At 42.5% G+C, this 12,800-nt stretch overlaps 1 protein-coding gene across 2 annotated transcripts; it reads left to right on the top strand.

Annotated features, from left to right (window-relative positions):
- Positions 1–3,528: 3,528 nt before the first annotated feature.
- Positions 3,529–12,281, top strand: LOC139600507 (serpin B12-like). Of its 2 annotated transcripts, none has more exons than XM_071448736.1 (8): positions 3,529–3,575; positions 7,628–7,808; positions 9,151–9,264; positions 9,591–9,722; positions 10,584–10,701; positions 11,241–11,383; positions 11,584–11,754; positions 11,877–12,281. In XM_071448736.1, the coding sequence occupies exons 1-8, from the start codon at positions 3,529–3,531 to the stop codon at positions 12,279–12,281; spliced, it is 1,311 nt and encodes a 436-aa protein (XP_071304837.1). The 2 variants fall into 2 exon arrangements, with proteins under 2 accessions (XP_071304837.1, XP_071304846.1); XM_071448745.1 differs by lacking the exon at positions 3,529–3,575 and adding an exon at positions 6,136–6,179.
- The last annotated feature ends 519 nt before the right edge of the window (positions 12,282–12,800 follow it).

Raw genomic sequence — 12,800 nt, 5'->3', positions numbered from 1 at the left:
TCTGCTAGACTGATGAAAACCTCTGCCAGATTGTCCCAACCCTCTTTTCCTTCCTGGATGAGATTTCCTAAAGGAGAAAAGCTCAGACATTGCTTTCTCATTTTTTTTTCAGGTTCTGAAAACATTCCAGTTCAGGAGCAAGTCTTAATTTAATGGAAGATGTAGTCTGTTTAAATGCTGATCTGAGGATTTTGCATATCCCCACAAATTTATGACAGCATTCTTCTCCTTGTGATAGCTTGGCCAGGAAGGGTTATCCCATGAAAGCAGAGAGAAACACTGCTTCAGGGTGGGGCCCATCTTTCTCCACCTGCTGACTGATTCCAAGGTATCCCAGCCTGTGCAAGGCAAGCAGATGTTAGAGATACAAAGCTGTCTTGTCCCACATAAAGCAAACTCACTTATTGGTTATTTATGAAGAGGGTGGCTTGCTCATGAAAACCTCAGGTTCATTTTTCACCCGCCTCTTCTCTCTGCCAGTCCCAGTGTGAAGCTTTTCCACCTTGCAGCATGAGAGGGAGAAGTATCCATGAAGCTCCTGCTGCTGTGAGAAACCATGTTACAGTCCACTATTTTCATTCTACCCTTTGTTGGCCTCTGGGTCTTGGGCAAGAAGTTGCCTGGGAGGACGTGGGAAAACATGTGTGGGAGTTTGTGTGCAGGAGCTCTTACGTGCTGGGAGGTGTTGGTCACAATGGAGGGAGCGAGCATAGCTGAGGGCTTGCTCAGAGTGACAGGGTGCTCCACCTCACCTTTCAGCAGGGCATTGCTATCCAGTGATGGATGGTGCCCAAAACCAGCAAGCTGTGGCTGGCTTTGGCAGCAACACAAAGATTAATTTAATGCAAACCACAAGGCTGTGTGCCTGCTCATCTCATCCCTTGCCCACCTGCACAGTCACTGCCTGCTCCTTACTCCCAGCATTTGGTAGAGAAGGGACACATCCCAATGTCTTGTGGTGGCAAAAGTGGTTTGTGGGGAAGTTCTGAACCTTGAAAAATGCAACTTAGGGCAAATTTGCCCCACTGGAAAAGCAGTACATTTTGATGGATATGCTGTCCTAAGGGCTTAAAAAAGAGAGAATTTGCACATACATTGACATTTCCTGAGGCAAAACAGTGGAGCAGATGCCAGGGAAGCTCTGAGGGAATATATAAGAGGGCAAGCAAAATAAATCAGTGGAGGAATGATGTCAATATAGAAGGAAGGGAGAAAACAGAAACTGGAAGAGGGAAAATCTTGCAAGATACTCAAAATACTTAGGTTGTCACTGAAAAGATGCATGGACTAGAAAAGCATCAGAAGATACATGGTAAGGCAATGTTCATAAATAAATAAATCTTTAAAATAGAGAAAGAAAAAACTGAGAAAGAAGACTAAGGAGCTCTACAGAAACATACAGGAAGAAAAAACAGCAACAAGGAAGTGAATGGCAAAGGGAAGCAAAAAAGGAAGGAAAAGAACTGAGGTAAAGAGAATGATCATTTTATCATTGTATCTTCCATTGCTTATGGATTCCTGTTTTCAGATGGGTACTGGAGCACTGGAGCTTGGCCAGCAGGGCTGAGACCTTGGCAGAGGAGTTCGGAACAGCAAAGCTGGACGCTGCTGTGCCTAAAGAAGATGGTCCAGCTTCTGCACTAGAAGGAAAATGTGGGTAGGGCAAGATGGTGCTGAGGGCCTTCTTCGTCTTTCCTGCTCACCATGTTTGATCCTATAAGTATCCTATGAATCCAAAGCCAGTTTTATGCTTTGTAGGAAGAAAGAAGAGGTGAAAGAGAAAAGACATAAAATTTTTGGTGTTACAAAGCCACATACAACCCTAGTGTAGCTCTGATCTCTGAATCCAGCTGCCATAACCCAGTGTTGCAGCTGAGTTCACTGGTAATGATCAGAGATCAAACAGTGTGCTACTGCAGCTCTGTGCTTCCCATCTCTTTTCTTCCTTCTCACTTCATGCTGGAGACTTAACCTCAGTGATCAACCACTCCCACCCTTCTTTTATTCTTAGCTCCTGTGATTTTAGATTTAAAAGAATACCCCCTGGCTGGGGATTCCTGTTACAGTTCAAGGAAATATTTCTTCCCTTCTCTAATTAAGCTCCTTCCACGCACATAAAGCCAGCTCCTTACCTGAGAGGGAGAGATGGCTGTAGGCAATATAAAGCTCATGCATTTCCCATTCATTTGATCTATCTCTGCAAGCAAGCTCAGCTCCAAACAATCTTGGCATGAACCCTGCACACACCTTTGTCCAGGCCAGACCCCATCAAAATTTGAAAGGGACTAAGCACAGCAGTGCAGTCATGGTTCTTCTTAGGGTTAATGACCAGTTTTCCAGCTGAGAGTGGCTTGGCATTGTGATCAGGAGATGTTGCCAGCAGATATTGCCTGCCAGACTTGTTGGGCAGCTTGAGAGAAATGCTAATAGCATATTGCTAGATACAGGTTTCCCATTCTTCTGTGGGGAAACTTCATGGTAATGGCATTTGCATTAAGCAGCAAAATGCTGCTATCAGCAATAATTGGTAGAGGCTGAACTTCCCCACAAGAGAGTGGGAGATTTTTTTTTAATACAGTATTCACAGGAACGTGCTCCAGAACTCAGCTGTTGTCTTCTTCATTTAACCTCTTCAGGCAAGAAGGTAAAAATTCTATGTTGTTCTGTTGTTTTCTTACTTTTTTACTTTTTTCCCAAAATAACTGTGATTTTTTTTAAATTTTTTTTTCCCTGATCCAAAGTACTGTACAGCCTAGTAAGTAAACATAATTTTTACATATTGGGCAGAAAGAGAGATATCTTTACAGGCTGCAGGCAGCAAAACACACTGCTAAAATTCAGGTGGCTCAAGAGCTCACAAAAAGGGAGCTGGTCTTCAGTGGGACATGAATGAGGATTTTAGGGACACATCTAAAAATTCTTGCCTAAATTTCACAGGCTTCTGAATCTGAAATTTCCCCAAAACCTCTCTGTCCACCCAGTAAAGTCTAATTGACACAAGACTGATAGCAGTACTGATGGGTTCAGTGGGCTGTATGAGAAAGTAGATGCTTTCCTGCCTGTCTCTCCAGAAGGGCTGAAGTTCATGCACTTTCAGAGCACCTCTATCACTCTGGTAGAAACAGGCTTCATATAAAGTGATAGTGCTGGTGACCTGGGCAACCTTACCCACTGCATGAGAAATGCAGGTTAATTTTCCTTCTTTACTCACATTTCCATGGCACAAAAAAAAGCCTTGAAATGTTTTCTAGAAGAGACAGAGGGCAGGCAATTCTTTGGCTGGGTTCCAAGGCATTTATTTTCCCTTTACACTGATCCCAACTACCAGGGAAATTATGTTCTTAAACAATGATGCTATAAAAGAGAAAGGGTGGAGTGGCATGCAGATTTTGTTTTGTTAGTGGGGGTGCTAGTCTTTGCTATTAAAATATGAGCTCCTGGGTTTGGCAATGCTGTTTAGAAGCTTGCAGAGAAGCCTGCACACAGGCACAGCAAATGACTTGCCACCTTACAGCCTGTAACAGGCCAATGCACATCCATGCCTGTTTATGCAGAAATAACTGGCCTAGAAAGAGGTGTAGAAGATACCAGAGGGGCTGATGCAAACTAATAAAAGCAGTCAGGAAAAAGCTTTCTGGCATAAAAGTAGCATACTGAGAGGCTAGGTTGTTTGGAAAATGAACTTGGCACTATTTCACTTGAAAAGCTGCTTTGTACTGAAATGTATTGGTTTTTAATTTAAAGCGTGTGCTGTGCCATTTAGGGATGATCAGAATTGCTGTATTATGGAAATTTAATTTTTCTTATGTGCTCTTTGTCCATTTTATTCCAAATCAGCACAGAAACACTTGGAAACTTATTTTTGTATATTATTTTGTTTGGTCATGAAAAATAAATAAGTCATACTACCAATTTTTATGTGAGGGGACACCACATTGTCTTTTTCTGGGATAGAAAATTTCTGCCAATTCTATTTCCCTCTGTGTATGAGAAATGAATGTATATTAAGACACCTTTATGGGACACAGATTGAATAAGTCAAACATGCAATGGGAATTATCATGTGGCATCAGGCAAAACAGGTTCCTTCTTACTTAACTTGTATGAAATACAGAATTACCTTAACAGCAAGGCTACAGGTCTCTTACTTTCTCCACCCTATTTACTGCCTCCTTCTCTTGACTGAATAATAGAATCTAACACAACCATTAATTATGACAGCTTTCAGCACAGGTTTCTTTAGTCTTTGATAGTTTTTGTTTTGATTTCATCTAACTTTAGCCAAAAACAAACTATAAAGGGAGAACAGATCATGAATAGTTATAGAAAAGGAGTTCATCATTTCATACAGCCATGGAGGAAGTTTGTAATTTTTGTGAAGTCTGTGGTATGCAGTGGTTCCTTCTGAAGGAAGCTATTTTCCTGGGTAGCTTCTTGCTCACAGACTGCAGTGCCAGTAATTTCATTTGCCAGACCATGTTAAAAGCTGCTGAACCATCATGCAAAGGATCTCCTGTCATCAGGGGTTCTGCACTACTAATAATGTTCAGCACAGGTGCTTTGGCTAGTGTGGATCAGCAGCTAGAAACTTCCTGGAACACTCCTTTTGATCCTGTATTATCACCCCTTCTTACCACTCCAATATTATTTAAAAGTGACATTACCATTTGCTGTCCACCATGTAGAGGTTCTCCAAATGCTGTGGTCCTTGCAGTAGCTCCAAAAGTCTGATAGAATTATTGCACAGATTACACAGAAGGCTTTGTGGTGTGGAATCCTTCATCCACTTTTCCCACCCCATTTTCGATTAAGGAAGTCACAAAATCCTTTCATTGTGGAGTAAGGAAGTTCCTTCACTAGCCTATGCCTGCCCTCCCTTCCTCTGGATTTCTAGGGCAGCTCTCTAAGTAGTTCCTACTCACAAAACCATGGAGTTGGCTGTAGTGTTTGCACCTGGATGTCTCCCTGGTGACAGCCTGCTGCTTTTGCTGAAGGAGTGGCCACATCAGTGTGCCAGACACTCACTCTAAAACCTGCTCCCAGATCCTGGGCTCTCCCTCCATTCTTGGCGCTCAGCCTTTCCCTGCAGGGTGGGGTGGAGCTGCCTTTTTCCTACTGAGTAAGATTATTAACTCTTTTTTTTTCTCCTTGACTTGGTCTGAAGGTGGGACACACCTACAAAGTGCCTCATGCCCTACATTCACTGTGTCTGATTTCACAGCTCCATTTCAGATCTTTCAAGAGATGTGGAAGTATAGCACTACAAATTCAGCACTGAAGATGCACTGTTTTGTTTTCAGAAGGTTGTGGATAGTAGGAAATGCAGGTGGAAAAAAAAGAGAAATTATTTAGTGCAATGTCTTGTGGTACTGCAAGATTACTGCATTATTAAAAGGAAAATTAAAACCATATTACATAAAAATATCGTAATAGTGGAGCTAAAACAGCTGTGTTCAGAATTAATGAGATAAAACTAATCTTTAAGTTGTCTGTGCAAAGAACCCTTTGGATATTTCTCATCTGTTTTGTCCATTTGCATTAGGTCTTTATGTGAAGTACTTCTGGACTCCAGAGCAAAACAAAAGTCTCAGTATGAAACGTCTGTGAACTTTTCTTGCAGCATCACAGGTTCTTTCCACAGAGCATCACTCAGAAACAGGATGAAGCATTGATTGTTACTGTTTTTAGTCAACTGGAAAGAAATGTCTGCATTTGCCAGATGTTTTACCTTTATATATTCAGAAACTTTAGTTTTTCATCTCTTCCAAGCCTCTGTACCGGTTTGTTTTGGGCTCAATCTGTTTTCCTGTGGGCTGAGTTCATTCCCATTGTCTAGCACTTGCTGCAAGTGAAGATGGTTTCACAGAGAAATGTTGTACCTTGGCTGAGCCATATCAACTCCCAATGCCCTGGTAACTTCCAGCACCTGAGTCCCATATTTCCATGCAAAGTCATGCCTGGCTCATAGCTGAGCTGGAGATAGTGTGCATGCTGCATCTTGAGATCAGTGCAAGGCATTTTGAGCAGCTCTTTGCATAAAGAGAACTCTGTGAAGGGAGGGAGCTGTGGCTGTGGTAGAAGAACTGGGCCCTCAGTGGGAGGCTGATGAGAGAGTTTTGGCTGGAGACAACCCCTTCCCCAGAAGGCTCAAGACAAGTCTCAAAGGAGCACCAACAGCCCAGGACAGGCTGTACAAGTGTCCTGCTGATAAAAGATCCTGAAGTTCAGCTTTGCAACAGCCTCTTCCCACCTTTAACCTCTGGTGACACAGACTGGAGCTCCTCATTTAACCTCACCTTGCAGGCTGCAGCTTCAGGGCAGACAGGGCTGAGGAAGAGTGCCTGCTGTGCTGTGGCCATCTGTGGGCACTGGAGAGAACCACCTAGCTGTGCACTCACTCCTTTTTCCAAAAGAGAGGAACTCTGTCAGCTTTCTCTGGACCTGACCCATGCTGGTCCCAGGGCAGGCTGAAAGGTAGAGCCAGCAAGATCTGTGCCACGGGAGACATGAAGGACTTGTCTCCATACTGTGGCTGTGTATTTTCCCCTAAATAAATAATCTTTCTGGAACTCAGACCAGTGCTATTTGTCCAAAATGCTTGTTTGATACTGAAGGCGATGTGGGGTTTGTTGGGTTTTTGTTTTTTTTTTTATTTTGGTATAATGATTCCAGAAAATTTTGTGATTTTGTGTGATACCACTGGTATCTACACAACACCTTTACAATTCTCCTAAGATTCAGGAAAGGAGTTTCTAATCACCCATTTTTTAGATGGCCTCCTTCTTGCAAGGACCAAGCTGAACTTGGTCCTAACTTGTTCTTAATGGAGTGGATTGAACGTAAATGATCCATGGGAGAGGTATCAGACTGAAATGTTTCTAGTACAAAAGTAGAGAGTGATACATATCTTGTCATATCACTAAGCAGGAACTTACAGACTTCTCTTCAGGGCTCTTGGGCTATTACCTTGTTTGGAATTTTTAATTGTGGATCCTGCCTCAATTTGTGACTTCTGGAAAACTTGTTAGAAGCTAAAAGTGTATTTCAAACTGTTAGTGTTTCCATATGTAGTTCAGTTGCCATAGCTGTTAAAGAGCCTTTTTCATGTATGAAGACATTTAATTAATAGTGATTTTATTTTTAGAAACCTGTTGTTTGGAACCCCTTGCCACAGCTCTGGTTACCACAGATGGTTATATGCAGGCTTAGTTTCTGTCACCAGGTCTCTGTCACCAATGTATGTTGTTAAGAGGAAAGAGTTGATGCAGGTGTATGCATCAAACCAGTGTGGAGAAGGAAAATGTTAATCCATACCTGTCTAATTTCAATACCATAAACTAAGTTGAAATAAGACACAGCATGGGATAAGGCAGAAAAAGGGTCCTTTCTGAGGAATGTACATATGTTGTGAGCATGGGTCCTTTTTGCAGACCCTCTGTGCCTTTGCTCCTGCTGTGCATCATAGACTGATCTGTGCAAGGCTGATTAAAACTTTCAGGACTTAGAAAATGTCTGTTATGTTCAACAACCAGCTATGGGACAATCTCAGGGCAGACAGATGCTTTACAGCGTGGTCTAGCTAGCCCAGCTGCACTAAATTTCTTAATTCTTTTGTGCTCCCACTCAGCAGCCGCTTCATGATGGACTCCATTTCTAGACCAGTTACTGAGTTTTGCCTTGATCTCTACAAAAAGCTCAACAGAAGTGCAGAGGACACAAATATTGTCTTCTCTCCTATGAGCATCTCTGTTGCCCTGGCCCTGATCCATCTTGGTGCAAAAAACAACACTGCTGCTCAGATAGAGAAGGTGAGTATGAATGAACCATGGTGAGGTGCTTCCACATCACTTGCTGTTCCCTCAAAGGAAATGCTGGGCATCCCAGCACAGCACACGTGTGAGGGTCTCACAGGAAACCTGCACAAGGGCAGGCACAGGTCCTGCCTTCACAGCTGTGCTTGAAGAACTCTGATCCCTGCCCTCTGCTGGTGTGAGTCTCATCCTACCCCCTGCAAGGGCTGGCTGAGGGGAGATGATACAGCACAGTGAGGGGCTCTGGCTTTCCCCAAGCCTGTAGCAGAATGTCAGGCTTTATTTCAGAATTATGGGCAGGTGTTTCCTCTTGTGGTTGCTACAAGAATCCTGAGAGTGGAGTCTGTGTGGGTAGTGGGGAGAGCTGCAGACACCTGAAGGAAGGGGCTGCACCTGGGTGGCTGAAAGCATTAGCTCACCTGTCCCTTAGGACATTCAAGAGTCAGAATGTCTCAGCCCATAGAGACCCAGGTGGGCAAGGGTGAGGTGAAGAAGACCACCCCTTCAGTCACTGTGCCTTTACTTCCTGCAGTGCAAGGTCTGCTTTCTACAATCTTCTCTTTTCTTTTTTTCTTTCTTCTCTGTTTCTTCTTCTCTACCATGAGTGGTAGAAGACTGATAATCCTAAGGCAGAGCTTCTCACCAGGGTGTGGTCACACCTGTGGGTCACACCTGCCCACCCAGGCACTCTGAATCTGTTCTCTTTGCCCCTACAGCCCCCTGGCTACCATCACTACTTTAGACAGGGACTCCTGCTTATTTTAGGACAGCAATGGGAATTGCTCAATATCAATATCCTCTCAAAAGGAGAGTAAGTCTATGTATGATGCAACATTATTATAATAAAAAAAACTGCTGAAAATTTTTCTGTGATGTATTTGCACAGTAGAAACAGGGACTAATTTCCATTAAGAGCATTGTGGCTTTGATCTATTTCTTAAGCTGATGCTAATGTTAAGAACGATTGCAAGAAGCCAGTTTTGGTGTTTTTAAAGAAAATTAACTTTTGTCCCTTTACTTGGGGTAAATTTTTGTTTTGAAATTTAAGATAACTGTAGCAATGAAAACACAAATCAAATATAAACATTTTGAGGTGGGGAAGAGTAACATTTTGAGGGATTAAGTGCAAGTTCTTCTTGGTTTGTTAATGTAGAAAAGTGAGTCTGAACATGAATGTGTGAACAAGTTCAAGTCTGTCATTTCAGCTGATGAGTGAAGCTGCTAAAACATCTTTTGTGAATCTACACCACTTATCCAATAGGGGACAGCAAAGCTTTTAAAGAAGGAATATGGTTTTATCCCAGTTACAATTGACATAAGTTGACATCTTCACCTGCAGGTGCTCCATGTCAGGAAAGCTGCAGGAAGAATGAGTCTTGGATCAGATCACGAGAGTGCAGCCCCAGAAATGGAGCCAGAAGGAAGCCTGGAGAGTCAGCCTTCGTTCTCAGAGGTGTGTCCTTGGGTGGGGAGCCCTGTCTCCACTGCATGGGTAAAAGACGAGGGCTTGCCACTGGAGGGAGTCAAGATCCCATGCTCAGAGTCTGTCTGATCCTCTAGGAAATGACTGATAAAAGGTTTTATTTTATTAAGTAAGTCAATACCAAAACATTCATTGATCTCATCTGAAGGAGGGTCAGGCTACAAAGCTTGGACTAGCTGGATTTAAATTCAGTACAGCAGGAATTAGCCTTAGAATGTTATCTAGTTAAGATGCACATTAACAACCAAAACTGCACAGAGGAATAATTTTAATTGTTGTCTTTGTGTTACTCCCAGTGTAACAAGGAGGGAGACCTTAACCATAAAGTGTTCCAGGAGCTGCTTTTGCAACTACAAAACCTTGGTGAAAAATATGTTTTAACCTTGGCCAACAATCTCTTTATACAACAAGGATTTGAGCTCCATCAGGTAAGTCACCTGCTATATGCTGTGGCCATGACCTCAAGCTTCCCTGGAACTGTGGGCCTCACTGTTCCCCTCTTGTGTGTGTTTTGGAGCACATGATGTGCTACATGGAGCTATAGCTCTTGAAGCGGTCAACTTTCCATGCTTTTATTAAAAAAACACAAAAAGCAAAAAAACCCAAACAGAAACAAACCACCCTGTGGATATCAAAGGCTATAGAGCAAAACTAAAGCAGGGATGTGTTCATTTTTGGCACATTTTTCAGATGTGTACACTCAGCAGAGGAGAACCTACAGCCAAAACCAGCTTATTCAAGCTGTCTGTAGACTACCTACTTCAGGTCTTGCAAGTGGGACAGCTGAGGCAGCAGTAAGCTTGGAGAGGGTTTATCTCCAGGAAGGTTGTACAGGTTCATGCACAGGACTGCTCTGCTGAACTGCTTGCTCCTTTCCTACTGAATGACTGAGTGGTCTTGAGACTACTTGGTATGGCTAACTTGTTGGTCACATCTTTGCTTTTCTGTCAATTATTTAGAAACTTAAGCACCAAACAACTCATCTTGATTTTTTTCTGTTTCTTTAATTTTTTTATCCCAACCTCAGTTATGCAGTTCTCCATGACAAGACTCATTCTTCTGGTTTTCTTTTTAGTTATTCACATTTTAGACCTATGCATTAGAATCTCTTTTTCAAAGATCTTCTGAATAAACTTCAGATACTTAACATTTCCAAAATGAAATTTTGCCTTATAGATTCAACAGGTCCCTCACCATTTCTAAAATACTATCAAGAGATTGATTTCTTTCAAAAGGCAGTAAGTGCTTAATAGATTTGACCAATTAATAATCTTTATTTTGCTTTACAGCAATTTCTAATGTGTAGCAAGGAACTGTATGGAGCAGTGCTGCAAACAGTGGACTTTCATGGTGCTGTTGAAGCTGCCAGAAGAAAAATTAATGCTTGGGTTGAAAGCGAGACACAAGGTAAAACAAAGCAAAACTATAGCCATTCTATCCCTGCCATCCTACATGGGTTCAACAAATGAAATTCCAGGGTAGGAAAAGCAAAGACGTGTTCACATTTCTGTGTGTTCACTCTTATGCTGTTTAAGGGTAGTTTGTCTTCCCATCTGCTCTTGAAATATTAGAGTAAGTTACTGGCTAAATTATTTATGAGTTAAAGATATGCTTGCTGTAAAATATTTTTTATTCCCACCCTTATGCCTGGCCTGATAATTGCAGTAATAACTATAAGTCTTGACCAGACAAACTGCTCCTGCAAACAGCCATAAATGCAGATTCAGAACACCAGGGGAAAATCTGGTGACCCCCATCCTCCCTGGCTGGCTACAGGGCAGAGGAATCTACTATTTGTTTACCTACATTGTTTTTGTCCTTTGAATAAACCAAGAACTGTGCTTCTAAGTTTTTCCAAATATAAGTTCACAGACCAATAATAGAGTCTCAATCCAGCATCTTAACCACAGCTAACAAATACTTCTGTGTTTCAAAATTCCTTTTAGGTAAAATCAAGGAACTCTTTGCACCTGGTGTGATTGATGGACATGCATTACTGGTGCTTGTGAATGTAATCTACTTTAAAGCATCCTGGGAATGCAAGTTTGAGGAAGAAAAAACAGTTCAGAGGGATTTTAAACTGAATCAGGTACGTCTGCATTCTGTAAATCTTAACACTATTCACCTTAGCTACTGTGAGCATTGCAGCAAGCATAACAATGTCAAGGGCTGAGCTGCCCTGTGTGTAAGCTGTGGGTGTGTTGGGAACTTAACTTGCTTCCCCTGTTGGGTTGAGGTGTTGGTAAGAGCTGAATTGCTTAACTGACTGTGTAATTTTCTTTTCAACAGAACAGAAAGAAACCTGTGCAGATGATGTATCAGAAAGGCAAATTTAAACTGGGCTACATTGAGGAGGTGGGTGCTCAGATCCTTGAACTCCCTTATGCTCAGAAGTCACTGAGCATGATCATCCTGCTGCCAGCGGATGTGGCTGATGGATCTGTCAGTGGGCTGGAGCAGGTAAGGCAGTACATGTCACAAACCAGGGCTGGAAGCCAGTTGTCTGAATTAACATTGGGTAAAGATCCCGATTTTTCAAAGCTTCCCACCTATTTTAATCTCCTTTCCCCCCCATCTTATAGATTGAAAGCACAATCTCCTATGAAAATTTAATGCTGTGGGCCTCCTCAGAGACCATGTTTGAGACAACGGTGGAGGTTTACCTGCCCCGATTCAAGCTGGAAGGCACCTTTAACCTCAACCAGGTTTTACAGGAGATGGGGATGACCGACATCTTCACTGAATCAAAAGTTGACCTTTCTGCAATGACGTTTGCAAAGTCTGTGGTGCTGTCAAACGTTGTCCACAAGGCCTATGTGGAAATCAATGAGGAAGGCACCGTGGCGGCGGCTGGCACAGGAGCTTCCATTGTCAGGAGGTCTCTGCCTCTCACAGAGGTGTTCATGGCTAATCACCCTTTCTTATTCTTTATTAGACACAATCCTACCAATACTATCACTTTCTTTGGCAAACTCTGTTCACCTTAAAATCAGGGCCATTTTCTAACACTGTGAGGAGTACCTGGATGAAAAGCAGAAATTTTATTTTTCTCCCAAATGCTTTCTTAATCCTTTGATGGCTACTTTGTACTTCAGAATAATCACTGCAGCCAGTTTTGTTTAGAACCTATGAATCGGATGCTCTGCCACTCGACTCCTTGAATTGTAAATATTGATCTGAATCCAGAATATGAGTAAATTTTACCTTAAGCTTGCTGGATATGAATAACACTTTGTTTTCTTGATGTGCGCATGGGCTCACGGTGACAATAGGGTTGAGGTGGGAAGGGACCTCTGGAGGTCATCTGGTCCACCTCCCCTGCACGAGCAGGGCCATCTACAGCTGGCTGCCCAAGACCAAGTCCAGATTCCTTTTGGATATCTCCAAAGATGGAGACTCTACCGCCTGTCTGGACAACCTCTCCTAAGTCTGTATTAAGTTCTCAAATAATTGCAAAGAGAATTTTGTATATATGGTGTCGGCAGGAACAGGACACAAACCCATGT

Source organism: Agelaius tricolor, unplaced genomic scaffold (assembly GCF_023055355.1).
Source record: "Agelaius tricolor isolate 1412-34295 unplaced genomic scaffold, bAgeTri1.0.p SCAF_2, whole genome shotgun sequence".
Classification (NCBI taxonomy): Eukaryota; Metazoa; Chordata; class Aves; order Passeriformes; family Icteridae; genus Agelaius; species Agelaius tricolor.
This window is presented reverse-complemented; position numbering and strand designations above follow the sequence as displayed.